The sequence below is a fragment of the Harpia harpyja genome, chromosome 14 (genome assembly GCF_026419915.1).
Source record: "Harpia harpyja isolate bHarHar1 chromosome 14, bHarHar1 primary haplotype, whole genome shotgun sequence".
Taxonomy (NCBI): domain Eukaryota; kingdom Metazoa; phylum Chordata; class Aves; order Accipitriformes; family Accipitridae; genus Harpia; species Harpia harpyja.
The window spans coordinates 22908610-22922092 of record NC_068953.1 but is presented as its reverse complement, the minus strand read 5'-3'; the positions used below and the strand labels follow the sequence as shown (position 1 = coordinate 22922092).

Here is a 13483-nt window from a genome sequence, read left to right as displayed (position 1 = left end):
TATATTAACTCCCCTGTAGAATAACACCTCCATTGCAGATGCAAATATTTCTCTTTACTGCTGCCTGCACTGTAGTCTCCTGATATCTTTCTAACCTGATCAGAATGCCTTTGGGTTTGGGTCTTTGGTTTTTTTTTTTACTTTATTGATTGTCTTTTTCAGCCCTGGAAGAATGCCCTGCTGCCTTTTTAACTTCATGCAAAATGTATTGTGTGATTCAACACAAAGAAAGGGAAGAGGAAATACCTTGAATGCAGTGACAAATGGTAGAGGGGTCAGAGAAAAGGAAGATGCTCTGGCAGGGCCTGCAGAGGGCGTGTTGTAATTATGTGCCATAAATATATATGTAGCTAAACAGAAATGAAGGAGAAGCTTTTATGCACTTTCTTGAAGCAGCTCCCATGAACAACATAGGCAAGGCACGGCCATGACTCCATGCAGAGAAGTTAAGACTCTGCTCTTTCCTTATCCTGAACATTTGGGCTGCCAAAAACCCCACAGCATTTGCAGAAGGAGTGTGCTCTTCTGAGCATTTTGTGAGAGTGCTTCTACTGAATTTCTCCTCTGAAGTCATTTTAGCTGCATGCTGTTTAAACCCATACTGTCTGCCAAATAAGATCTCGAAGTGCAGAGGTAGCACTGTTATTTACAGTGTGTGCATTTGTGTACACTTCTGTAGGTCAACTGACTGTGTAGGTAACAACGCCCACATATATCCAGACATGTGCCTGCCCATGTAATTTCATAGCTCATTTACACTTTATTTAGGCAAGTAGCTCAAAGCTTAAAGTGAAATCCACATTTAGTGCATGCCTACGCTGTGCTGGCTCCTCTAGCGTGACTCTACTCAGTTTCCCACGTGAGACTCCTTTCAAACTCCTTGTCTACAGCTGTGTGCGGCAACAAATGCGGGAGAACACTGGAGAGCCAGCTGGCTGAAAACCGCTTGAAAAATAATGGAAATCAGGTGTCCAAAATGCAAAAGTGTTTAGATGTGACTTGGCTTCCCTTGGTTTTCCCTGCAGAGAGCAGTGATTCTACATTAGCTTTGTTTTTTGCTCTCTGTGAAAATTATCCCCTGTTGATGGTTAGATACGGGAAGAACAGACCTTGGTGTGACTTTTGGTGACTTTATCTTGGCAGACACTGCATGCTAGTTGTACATCTGTCATACAGGCAGAGAGACACTAGGGAAAAAAAGAAGCTGTTAAATAAAATTAAGTTTGGGATCTGGATGAAAAAGAAAACCAAGCTCATATTTTGTGTCATTATGATGTTAGCCAGTTGTAGGTACCAGGAATGAGCGTGATCTGGGTAGGTGGATAGAAACATATTTAGCAACCTGGGAGCTCTGTTCGAGCAATCCAGCCCAGTACTGTTCTGCTCTCTGTAGAAACCGGGACCATATGTAGCAGGCAGGACTTCTGGGAGTGACAGAAATTGGGACCACACATTGCTTTACATTCTGCTTTAGGTTCCCACTTCACTTGGTAATTTTTAATCCTCTTTTTTGTTCTGAAGCTTTGGGGTTCGATGATGCAAAAACATTCCTCAAACACTCTGTTGCCAGCTTTTTGCATTGGAAAAGCATGTATTCAAAATGTTGGGCATTAAACTCAATGCATATGTGCTTGCAAGCTTACTGCTGTCTCATCGCTGTTGTTTCCTCTTTCTCAGGACATGACCTTCACCACCACAATGAATCAGGAAAAACCTATCAAATCCTCCTAGCTCCCTGGCTGTGCAATTTGATTTTCCCTTGCTGTTCACCAGACAGCAGCTCTTCCCACCCAAAGCACAGAAGAAGCCAGCAAGTCACAAATGACAGCTAAAAAGTGAAGCTTTATCAAAAGCTGTGTGAGACTCTGTCAAAGAGAAACTTTACATAGTAATTCTCCTTCTGAGCCTGGGAAGCTGTGTATCCCATCAATTCCAAAGAACAGAGAGAAGATATGTTCAAGTAACCAATACTCGAAATTGCACAAATCAATACATATATTGGAGTATCTACACACAGTGATCTACAGCATTTAGAAATCTCCATTCAGAATGGATGATGGATATAGAAACACAAACCTCTATCAGGGGGGCAGGGAGGCAAACCAAGTCTCAGATGACTACAGGTACCAGGATGGTAACTATGAAGGGTACGCACCCAATGATGGCTACTATCGTGGTGGGGATGAGCCTGCTCATGAAGAAGATGCTCAGAGTGATGTTACAGAAGGCCATGATGAAGATGATGAGGTCTATGAGGGAGAGTACCAAGGGATCCCACACCCAGATGACATTAAAGAAAAGCAGAAGAAGCGAGCTCCTGCTGTGGCTGATGAGTACAGAGACCGTGCTGACCTTATGGCAGAGAGGATGGAGGACGAGGAGCAACTTGCCCACCAGTACGAGAACATCATTGAGGAGTGTGGCCACGGACGCTTCCAGTGGACCCTCTTCTTTGTTTTAGGGTTGGCACTGATGGCAGATGGGGTGGAGGTGTTTGTGGTTGGATTTGTTCTTCCCAGTGCTGAGAAGGATATGTGCTTATCCAGTTCAAACAAAGGGATGCTAGGTAAGTGCCACTTGCAAACAGCTCTTCTAATGCAGTAGACAGTAGCTAGAACATCTTTTTCTAGTGACCAGCTGATTTCAGTATCTTCTGATGACTCTCCTTGTGTTGGATGTCATGCACAGTCATGGCTGGGTGGATCTGACTCAAGAGGCGTTTGCTGCTGAAAACACAGCTACTCAAAAGCAGCAGAATTGCACCACTTCTAAGCCCACCTTATGAATGTGCTGTGGTCCCAGTACTGGTCACTGCAGGCTGGATCTGAAAAAGGCAGCTCACAGTCAGCAGGTTCACAGGGCACAACTCATAGGGGTGTTCAAGGACAAACAAGTGAAAGGTTAAAGGTGGCTTTTCCTACTTGAGGATCTAGTGACTCAGATTTCAATGCTTTTAGAAACTGCATGGTAATGAGAAGTCCACAAAGCAGTACCATCCAAGTACGACAGTTATAAAAGACAGGGGTCTGTTTGCTCTGGATCACTTGGCTGTTACATTGTGGCTCCTGATGCTGTCCTGCTCTCCACGGTTTTCCACTTTGCCCAGGTTCCCCTTTTCTTCAGCCCAAAGTCCCAATGGGCCTATCAGCTGTGCAGTCAGTTCCTTCTGCATGCTAACTTCTCGGTCAGAGCAGTTTGCTAATATGTACTGGATCAGAAGTAGCCAATGGAGGTTTCTTCTTAGGTCTGTGGAATGCAATTAATGTGCTGCATGGGGATTAAAGGTTGAGGCTACTGGCAACATCCCTTTTGCATCACCATTGACATCTCCCTGTGGTCAAAATACAAAGGCTTAGTTATTGGGAGTGAGTCTGGGTGGAAAGGTTTGGATGAACAATTTCTTTCCTTGCACATTATAAGCCAAAGACAGCAAAGCCTCCCAGATCTCCAAGAATCAGGAAAGTATCCAGCATGGCCTGTAGTGAGAGCCAACTGTGCAATAGTACAGCGCATCTGGAAGGAAAATAAAGTAGCTCTTGGAAGAACTGCTTCAAGAGGGGAGAGTGTGTCTTGATGGACGTGTACTGGGGTTGTAGGGGAACCATCGGGGCCTGTAGTTCATACATGCTGGCCCAGAAGCCCTGCCTGATACAAGGTAAATGCAGATTTTGGATTAGACCCCAGCCCTTGAGTCCATTCTATTTGCATTATTTTCATGTGACAACAGTGATAGATAATTATCCTTATATAGACCTCTCGTCTTGGTGTACTGAGGTCCTAGACACTTTTCTCTTCTGTTTCTTCTTTTTTCTTTGAACTTGAGGATCAGGATGTTTATTTCTATAGTTAGCTAGGTTTGTACTTAGTTTTGTGCCTTAAAGAGTTCACTAACTTTTTTGCTTCACAAACCACTTTTAAAAATTCTAGCTAGAAATATCTCAGGTCAGATATCTATAAGCAAATCGCTCACAATTGGATCCTGATTTCAAAGGGACTTCCGAATTCACGAGCTCCCTGTGGGATACCAGGCTGGGTGCCTTTTCAGTGATGAGCCCTTTTTTGAAAAGCAGGTCACTTATTTTGGTGACTATATGAAAGCTGAGATCTTCTGAAACTCTGACCCCATAAATGTCTATCTCCATGGAGCTCAAGCTCTGGCAGACACCTGAGTCAGAAAACTTCAAATGTCACAAGAAAATCTATCTTTGAAGTATTTTTGGCCCAACCACAGGTAAAAATGAACAAGAAATCTCCCGAGAGCTCGTTTTGCTTTTTCCAGCTCAGTATTTGCAAGGCTGAAAGTTCAGGGTGTTCTGATAAGCCCTGAATAAGCAAGGAGACATTTAGGTCTGTATCCAATCCCAGCTCCAGCCTCCCGCGCATTAACCAAGCTAATCTGGAACTGCTAATTAGGGGAAGAGCACTCTTTTTGCTGCCTTTCCTGCCCACTTTTAAAGACAACTTTTAAGAACCTGGTTTTGCAGAACAATTTCTTCTGTCCTTAGCTTGTTTGTTTGGGGGATCTGCTGTCAAAGCTTGTATTCACACTATTTTGTGGCTTAAATATGAGGAAAAAAAAGAATTTTCCTAAAAACAATAAAACTTGATTCATCTTAGTTTGAGGCAGAGAAGAAAGTGGATATTTATGGTAGCACTCATTTGTTACTGATTGGTGTTGTACATGAGGCAGGTCTCTGATTCAGTCCATCTTATTTGTTAAACGTACTTTCTCATCTGCTGGATATTTCTCCGCTGCAGGTTTCCTCTTGGATCTGAGGTTTGTGAGATGATCCTTTGTGAAAATGAATTAAGCATTGCTTAAGAAGCCTTAGATTGCAGAGCAGTGCACTGATATGAGTAATGAAGAAGTGAGGGTGTGAGGAGGCTGGAGTGAGTATGGGGCTGCTGGAGTGTGTAAGAAGAGAAGAGTGCAGATCTCTGGGTCTGGAGAGGAGGAGGAGAGCTTTCTGCCAGACTAAGGGGAGCAGCAGGGAGCGGAGAGTGTTGGTGGTTTGGCAGGCAGCAGTGCAGGGACACGAGGTTTGGGTGTGGACCTGCCTCCAGCACAGCCTGGTGTTCCAAATACTGCTCCTGCAGGAGGTTTTCATACCTTTTTTGAGCAGTGGTGGGTACCCGGTATGATAAGAACAGGCAGATATCAGCTCCTGAAGGGAAAGGCTTGGCAAGTGCTATTGATGGAGACAAGAACATAACCTCCCTCAAAACCTTGCCTGGATTAGCTTCAGCACCCATCCACCTGCAACTAGAAAAAAGATACCTCCTAACAAAGCTCAGAGCTTCCAGCATACGTTCGTTTCCCTCAGTGTTTCCATTCCCTTGATGGTCTGTGGGTTATGCTATTGCAAATTGATCTTGCTAATACTCAAAGTTCAATGATACTTACAGGTTGACTTGGTGGCAATCAAAGAGCTCATCACCTCAATTTCTGCCTAATGTGCAGTGACAATCTTGCAAGAGTGGGCCTGCACAGAATGAACGGAGGGTTGATTAGAGAAGGCACAGCTTTCCCTCAGATTATCACGAGGTTTTAGGGAAGCAGGGTTATTATCCACACATGAGTTACTGTCCCTTACCTTATCCCCATGTACCAATAGATGTCTGCAGATAAGCTCGTGTTTATTCCCAAGCGACCATTCATCTCAACACATTTTTGCTAAGGAAACATATCAGGTTATCCCAGGTGGAGTTAAGGTTGCTTCCAGGTGGCTGCTAACATTTAAACACACGAGAAGGTCTCAGCCATAACAAGAGAAGCTGGGAGGGAAAAAATGGGAAATAAGTCAGGTAAGTTATCAAACTCTTGCAGAAATAGGAAGGGATAAATAAAAGAGCTAAAGTAGATGCCCCCTAAAGACCAATTTAGTGAAATTCAGCTTCTGCTAAAAGGATATTTTGCGTTAAATACTCTGTATATTGCATATTTTTCCTCCCTCAGAAAGCAAGCATGGAAAAATATCAAGGAAATTATAGCCAAATTATGCAAAAACTACAAATAAACAGAAGCCCACAGTGTTTCACAAAATGTGTGAAGTGAATATGACACATCTTAGAAAACGTTTACATTTTGTTCTGAAAATAAACATCTCGCCATCAGATGCAAATTAACAGCTATTTTAGCCCTAAATATCCCTAGTGGGACAAAACACATATTTGGAGTTTTCTGTTATGCGAAATGCTATTTTGAAGATGATTGCAGGGGTATTAAAAAAAAAAAAAAAAAGAAAAAACAACTCTATATTTTGGCAGTTTGATTTCATCAATTTTTAACAGTAGTTGTTAAGAATAAGTTTGGTAACTTGTAACATTATTTTTACATATTCATTTGATAAATCTGCTTTGGTGAGCTTTCACCAGCAGTAGTCATAATAATAATTATTTTCTTAAATTTACTGAAACAGAATATTCCTTTTCAGTATAATACATCTTGTCAGAAACAGACTTTTTTTATTTACTAAGGATAATCATATGAAGAGTCATAAAATTTGTAGTTACTTATCTGCTGAAAGGCACACAGTATCATTATTTGGAGAAAAATCATAAAGTGTATATCTTCAGGTGCTTTTAATCACCTATCAGAGGACTAAATATCATATTTGCAAGTGTAGAGCAGTAAGTACACAGCAAGTATAAAAGATGGTGCCACAGTAATGTTTTAAACTTTTTCACATCCTGCATATAAAAAACGCAAGGCACAGTTAAAGCATCAGACATCCCAGATCCCCAGAGCTGCAGTTGTGTTATCATCATTTCACAGTTCAGTAAACTGAGACAAGAAAATTTTTAAGGGCTTTGCCCATAACTGCAAAACAGCCACACCAATGCTGAGAATAAAATTGGTTTTTCAGGCACACACCTCCCTTTTCCTTTTTATGATTTAATAATAATATTTTAAGGAAAATATCATCTTACAGACTCTTAACCTCACAATGTTAGATAAAAAAAAATAGCAAAAAGATCCTATTAGTAATTATGCAGTTATGTAGCAATTCAAGCTTGGCTGTGTGAGTCAGGTTAAATAGGATGTGTAACAATATCCTTGCTTTTAGTTGTGTGAAGAGGATGTTTTATTATCAGCTGAGATAAAATCTGGCCTCAGCTTCTCATTGACCTGAATTCACCTGATATGACAATAAATCCTAATCCCCTCTGCAGAGCTCAGTGGCTTTTCTCCACTTTTTTTTTTTTTTTTTGATGGATAAGCGCAGATGAGCGCAGCCGTGGCTCCCTTGCTCTGCTGTGGCTTGTGGCTGCCTGTTTTGCACCTCCATGGCCACGGACCCCCAACACAGCAGCCAGCTAAACCCTGACAAGACCTGCCCGCGTCCACGTCCTGAGCATTGGGCACAAATTCCTAGCTGCAAATTTGCTCTTGGGCAGAAACGCTCCTGCAGCCCAAGGACCATCATCACCCTGAGTGCTACGGACATGTTAGGGGAAAAAAGGTGTTTTCTGGGAACACCCCACATCCTGTACAGTTCCAATATGGGGATGGCTGCGTCCCCATTTATAAACACTGTGGGAATTTCATCTGACGAGAGCCAGCATGAACAGGTTTTCGTTTAACAGCAAAGGATTTGTTTGGCTTCCTCTGTTGAAAACTTTGCTTTAGCAGAGGAGTTGGGTGGGGGAACCAGATGGTCCTATGAATATTGTAGTGATGGACAAGTCCTGTGGGGGGGCTGCAAAGCCGGCTGAGTGCAAACAGCCACCCATGCCCTGGGTGCTGGCAGCGCTGGCTGGAGGGTTCGGTGCGCGTCGCCTTGCCAGTGCTGCGTCAAAACGCTCGTCGATTCACGCACCCACCTTTGGCTTTAATGTGCAGAATCCCCTCAGTCTCAGCAGCCAGATTTGCCCGATATCCGCCCCCAGATCTCTGAAAACGGAAAGCCGCCTTTCACACAGACGATCCGTTTCTCAGTGGCAGAGCCATTAGCTGTAGATGAAGTCTCTCTGCTTGTACTTAATCGATAAGGCAAGTGCAACGAGACTACCCTTACATTTGATTTCCATTTACAAGGTCAAGGAAATTCATGGGGAAAGCACTAATAAGCCTACAAGGAAAAGCAGATTAGGAATTCCAGGAAGAAGGGGAAAAAAGGCCCCTTAGCTCATCATCTGCTGAGACGGTCCCCTGTTCTGGGACATGCTGGCCATCCCTAGAGCACGAGACAGTCAGGACTACCACTGGTTTATTCCTCTCTTTAAATTACTTATGCACAATTGGATCCTGTGCCTTGCCTTGTCCATCTCACAAACTGTCCAGACTCACAAAATTTTGTTTGTGTCCATAAAGTGCATCCATGTATAACAGATGCTACATCGGTAAGAGCGTTTGGATTTCATTTTTATTACAGTTTGAATTGCAAGATATATAAGTTCCTAATCCTTTTCTGTTTTCCAAATGGTTTCCCTCTTCCAAAGCCTTCTTTTTCTACCGTAGGGCGGTACTGGTAGTGGCCTGGGCTTTGAAGGCAGGTAGGATCTTTCACAATCCTGTGGTTACTGGCTCCATGCAGACCTATTAGCAGAGGTGAGACAACCCTGCGCCTGGACCCAGGTGGTCTCCTCACCTTCCTGACAGCCCCAAGGACTCTGGGACTAATTCTTCCCATTGAGCTGGGGTTTTTTCTGCTCAAATTTTCCATTGATTCCACGAGTCCTTGTCCTGACTTGAAAGGGATTATTTTCAGATATGCCTTATTTCTAAGAACTTTAATCGCATTAACTGTCAATGAAAGAAATTCATGCTTGTGATGGAGATTTAAGTAAACCTTGAATTTTTCTTTTCTTTCTGAAACCCTTGAGTCTACTTTTAATCATATTGAAATAGTAAAAATACAGTTTAGCACACACATAGCCGTATATTGTATCCACCTTTCCTTATTCCTAGAACTTCAGCTTTTAGGTCCATAATTCCTGTCTAACATGGAGCATACAACTTCAATGAAGGCTAATAAATTTCTTAATGTGAAAATCCTGTATATGTTACCTCTTTTCTAGTGGGAATAAGCCCAGTCAGTGGTCACATATTTTCCTTATAACTTCAGCATTGGATGAGTCATAACCTGAAATTTATTCTTAGAATTTCTGCTCTTTGGTTTTCCACCGATTTTATGGGAGGTTATTGCAGACTTTCCCACAGGCATTCATTATACTCCATTACTCATGGAATAGTCTGCAAATAATGGCTTATTCAGAGTTGCCCTTAACATTTCACCCAACCACTGCATGTGTTAATTTGGAAGATGAGCCCTCCTAGCACAGCCTAGGTCTGCATGGTTTGAAGCTGAGGTTTGAAGTCAAGTTTCTGGTACAGACCATTGTAATGTTGTTCCACAGAATATTTGGTGGACAGAGGTAACACAGCAAAAGAAATAACATTCAGTGATCACTTTTCTTGGTGTAATTCTCCTTAAAATTTGCGTTTCCTTGATATGAGCTGGATCTCCTTCAGAGGAAATAAACATCACTGTGTTCTCTAGAAGACTGTCTCTGCTGCATGGAGACTGTATAAGTAACTATTGCATTCCTCCCTGGGTCCCTGCCACCTTATTGTTAATCCAGGACACAGCAATCTGCAAAGCCTGACGTTGTTCTGCACCTTGGGTCCCAAGATCCATCAGCTGACAGAGCGTTTTATAGCAGCTGCCCCAAAAGTTTTAATGATATTGGCCAGAACATGCAGTCTTCCCAAAAGAGACCTGTCCATCATAATAAAGTGTCCTGCTGATTTTGTTTCAACCCTGAAGTACACATTTCTATAACCAGGATCCATCCCCTCAGAAACTGGCCAAGCGGACAGTCTTTGGTCATCCCTGAGGTTTCCTTTACTACAGATTTTCATTGTTCTAAATTTCTAGGAAACAATGCATCCATTGGTTTATCACATAAGATAACCAATGAAAGCCACATCCTCTAAGTGAGTTTGTGACATTAACAGCTCTGCTGCATTTTATGTTGCTTACTGTTTGATGGATGCTGTGTTGCAGAGATATAATCTTCCCTTCCATCACAAGTTTGAGCTCCTCAGTCAGAATCTGCAGGGGCTTGCCCACAAAAGCAGCTCCACTCCACTTCTTGATGCCTGGTTTCAAACACTGCCCCATGCCATGCTAAGCCCACTCTTCCCCTGGCCAGAGAGGTGGCTGCCCTGCTGCCAGCCAGGGTACTCAGCTGCCATAAATCATGAGCTAGAAGACAGTAACAACCTCCTCCACCTCCTCCTGGCCTGGGACATTTTCTGTTATTAAGGGGATTTGGATGAACATCTGCCATCCAGAGATTTTCTTCAGGGGAAAAAAAAAAAAATTAACTCTGGCAGATAATTTTTTCTTCCTCATCGGGGTCCGGTGGTGTGGGCTGAGCTGTGCTGTGAGCTGCTCACACGGTGCTGGCAGGGCTCACTGTCAGATGGGTGGCTGTGATGCACCAGTGAGTAGATACAGGGTTCATCATCACTTCTGTCTGCTGGTTGCGATCAGAGCTGCTCCATTAAATGTAGCTCAGGAGCCAGGGTAAATGCATTAAGCCTTACAGCACTGCATTAAGATTCTTCTTTCAGAAAGATTTTGGACTGAAACAGTTTTTTGCTTCAGCTCTCCCTTGTAATTGCACTTCAGCGAATAAGCTGGAGGCCAGAGTTAATAGAGAAAGAGATTTCAGATTCTGAGATGTGTACATATCTTCTCTGCTGCAGATCGGTATCTGAAACCTTTACACACCTTCAGGTCACCTCACCAGGACAGCTCGGGTCAGGAGGGTAGGGCAGGGAGTGTGGGTATTGATTGCACAGAGCCACATGCTTACGGTGGAGGTACAGTTGTGCTGGCAAAATCCTGTGCTATGGTTCTGGTACAAAGGCTGTTAACAGGCAAGAACAGATTTTTTGCCTTTGACACACAAAATCCTGATTGCCCTTTAGACATCGTATGGATAGAAAAGAAAGCAGAACCTTTCCCAGAGAGGTGACCCCACCACTCTGCTATGGAACAGGGGGGATTTCAGAAGTCCAAACTCTTCCACTTCTAATTAACGTGAGAAAAGTAACCTTCAAATGTTGCAGTGGATCTCTGCTGCATAGCTTTTAATTTAGTAATGCATTTCAAATCAAGTGCAGGCATTTGCAATCAAAAGACAGACAGAATCAGCTGCCAAATAACCTTCTGCATTAGTCCCTAGCTAGCTTTGCTGGATAGCACAGAACAGCATTCAGCCATCAGACTGATCGTCTTGTTTAAACGTTAATTGCAAAAAAAATTTCAGCATCACCTTGTTTCCCAAGTGATGTGTTTAACAGAACGGGTCCTGGGGAAGACGTTGGCTCTCAAGAGAAGTCAACACTTGGTTCAAGGTGAGGAATCACCCTCCAAAGGGATGTTCCCCAACCATGCCTGAAAAATGTTTCTTTTAGCTGCATTTCTTCAGCCAGCGAAGAGGAATGTTTCCTATTAAGGCAGTGTATTTACTTGCTCAGCATCCATTGCCTTCACTAGGGGTCAGGGATGCAGGGAACACTGATGCTTTTCTTGAGTTATGGTGTTTCCTTCAACCCCAGCTCAGCTGGGTCTTGAACCTGACATGACCCCAGACTGCCAACATCTCCAAGCATCATTTTTTCCTTCAAGAGCTCCCTGCACTGCAAGTTCTGCTTTCCAGCAAGCAGATATTCCTCCATCCTGACATAGTTCAGCTCCTCTGGATCATATCCAGCCATGATCAGGCCCCATCAGGATCTCCACAGCAGGACTGTGCAACCTATAGGCATAGACTATAATCCTGCCTGTGGTGTCTGAGATGATACAGGAGGTGTTCTGGGAACAGCCTCTTGCACCTCTGTGCTCCCCAGGAAATACAGTGGTTGCCACCACTTTCTTCTGAAATGTGGTGATGGTGACGACTGCTCCTACTCTGTGGACCACTAGCTTGCAGTAGACAGCTCTGAGACATGCAGCTTAGTAGCCAAGGAGCTGCCAATGCAGTAAGAGTGTGCTTGGATGTCCTGCCCCAAACACTTCCATGTCAGCAGCTGGCAGAGCCATCAGAGCATGCAGTAGTCACCTGGTCACCAAGTGTTTCGGTCCTGCACTGCTAAGGCAGAGGCAGCCTCATCCACACACAGCAAGTAGACAAAGCATGAAGGGCTTTATCATTTGCACTGTGAAACTCAGAATAACTTCATTAGCCTTGATCCACCTGCTGACAGTCCATCGCCTTGTGGTCTTGCCTCATCTGGGCATTTTCAGAGGAGCCTTGGAGACACATGCTTCACTCTGATCCCTTCCATCCCTACATCTTTCCTGGCTCAGAGGAATGAACAGAGATTTGTTCACAGACAAGCCTAAAACAAAAATCTGAAGCCCAGAGGCCAATACAGCCTTCAAAGACCTGGTCCATGTGCTGCCAGCTGCTGGACTGATGAATTCCCAGACGTTACTCTTTAACAGCAGTGCAAATCACTTCACTCTAGCTGATCAATGTTTCCAACCCTCCAGTACTAATTGCTATTAGATTTTAAATGCATAATATCTGATCCTACTGTCCTTTCACATCATAATTTCTGCAGGCTTCAACAGGAATTTTGCCAGCAAAAGGACCATAGCTTGTGGTTCTTCCTAGGACTGTTGTTCACAGAAGTGTCTACATCTGGAAAGTAGATAAAATAAATGAAAAAATATTCCTGGACCTTTGAGCATTATTAATGAGTGCTATTTACACTGGTACCCACATAAAGAAAAAGGCAATACAATAGGTGGCCCTTCTGGTGGCAGGGTCAGTAGAAGAGCCAAGGACAACTGCTGTGTTTTCTAGGCCCGAGTTGCAAGCACACGGTGAGCTCGGTATAGGGAGCCTATTTGGAGAAGAAAACCATTCTCTTCTATTCAGCCTGGCACTGAATGTAGTCACTGAAACTGTCTTTTGAGGACCCTATAGTAGAAGATCTAATGAAGTCAAGTTAAAAAGAAGAATCCATTTTTCTTACCAATGTCAGCAATAACTCTATAGAGCAAACTGGCAAGACAAGCAGTAGGTTCTCCCTTCTGAAAGTTCCAGATCAAGACTGTGCTCTTTTCTGTAAGTTGTCCTTTAGTTAGATGCCAGGTCTTGGCTCAGTAATGAAGGAAGTAGCCATGCTACACAAGGTAAGTCTCGGTAACAGACCAATCCTTTCAGATAAAGCTAGGAAAAGCAGAGAATGAAGGAGATGATATACTGCAAAGGAAGCATGGGTAGGATAGGTAACCTGCAAAGAGATTTAGCCATGGTTTAGCAGTCTGTCTGCTCTTGCAGCTTTCTGAGCATAAACAGCAGCCAGAGAGAGCCTCCTCCCTACACATCCTCAGTCCCATTATGCTCAGGGGGGTTAGTGGAGTTAAGACATCAGACTTCTGTTGTATCGTTGGTGGCACATAGCTGGGACACGTGCATCCTAAGCTGCTTATGCCTGGCCATTGCTTACGTGCAG

General features: G+C 43.5%; 1 protein-coding gene across 5 annotated transcripts in view; it reads left to right on the top strand.

Annotated features, from left to right (window-relative positions):
- The window catches only part of SV2B (synaptic vesicle glycoprotein 2B), a 69458-nt gene that overhangs the window by 34655 nt on the left and 21320 nt on the right, over positions 1-13483 (top strand). For all 5 annotated transcript variants that reach the window (XM_052808374.1, XM_052808372.1, XM_052808370.1 and 2 more), the window contains one exon: positions 1678-2566. In XM_052808374.1, coding sequence (XP_052664334.1) covers positions 2050-2566 — 517 coding nt within the window. In that variant the 5' untranslated portion in view covers positions 1678-2049. The remainder of the gene's footprint in view (positions 1-1677; positions 2567-13483) is intronic.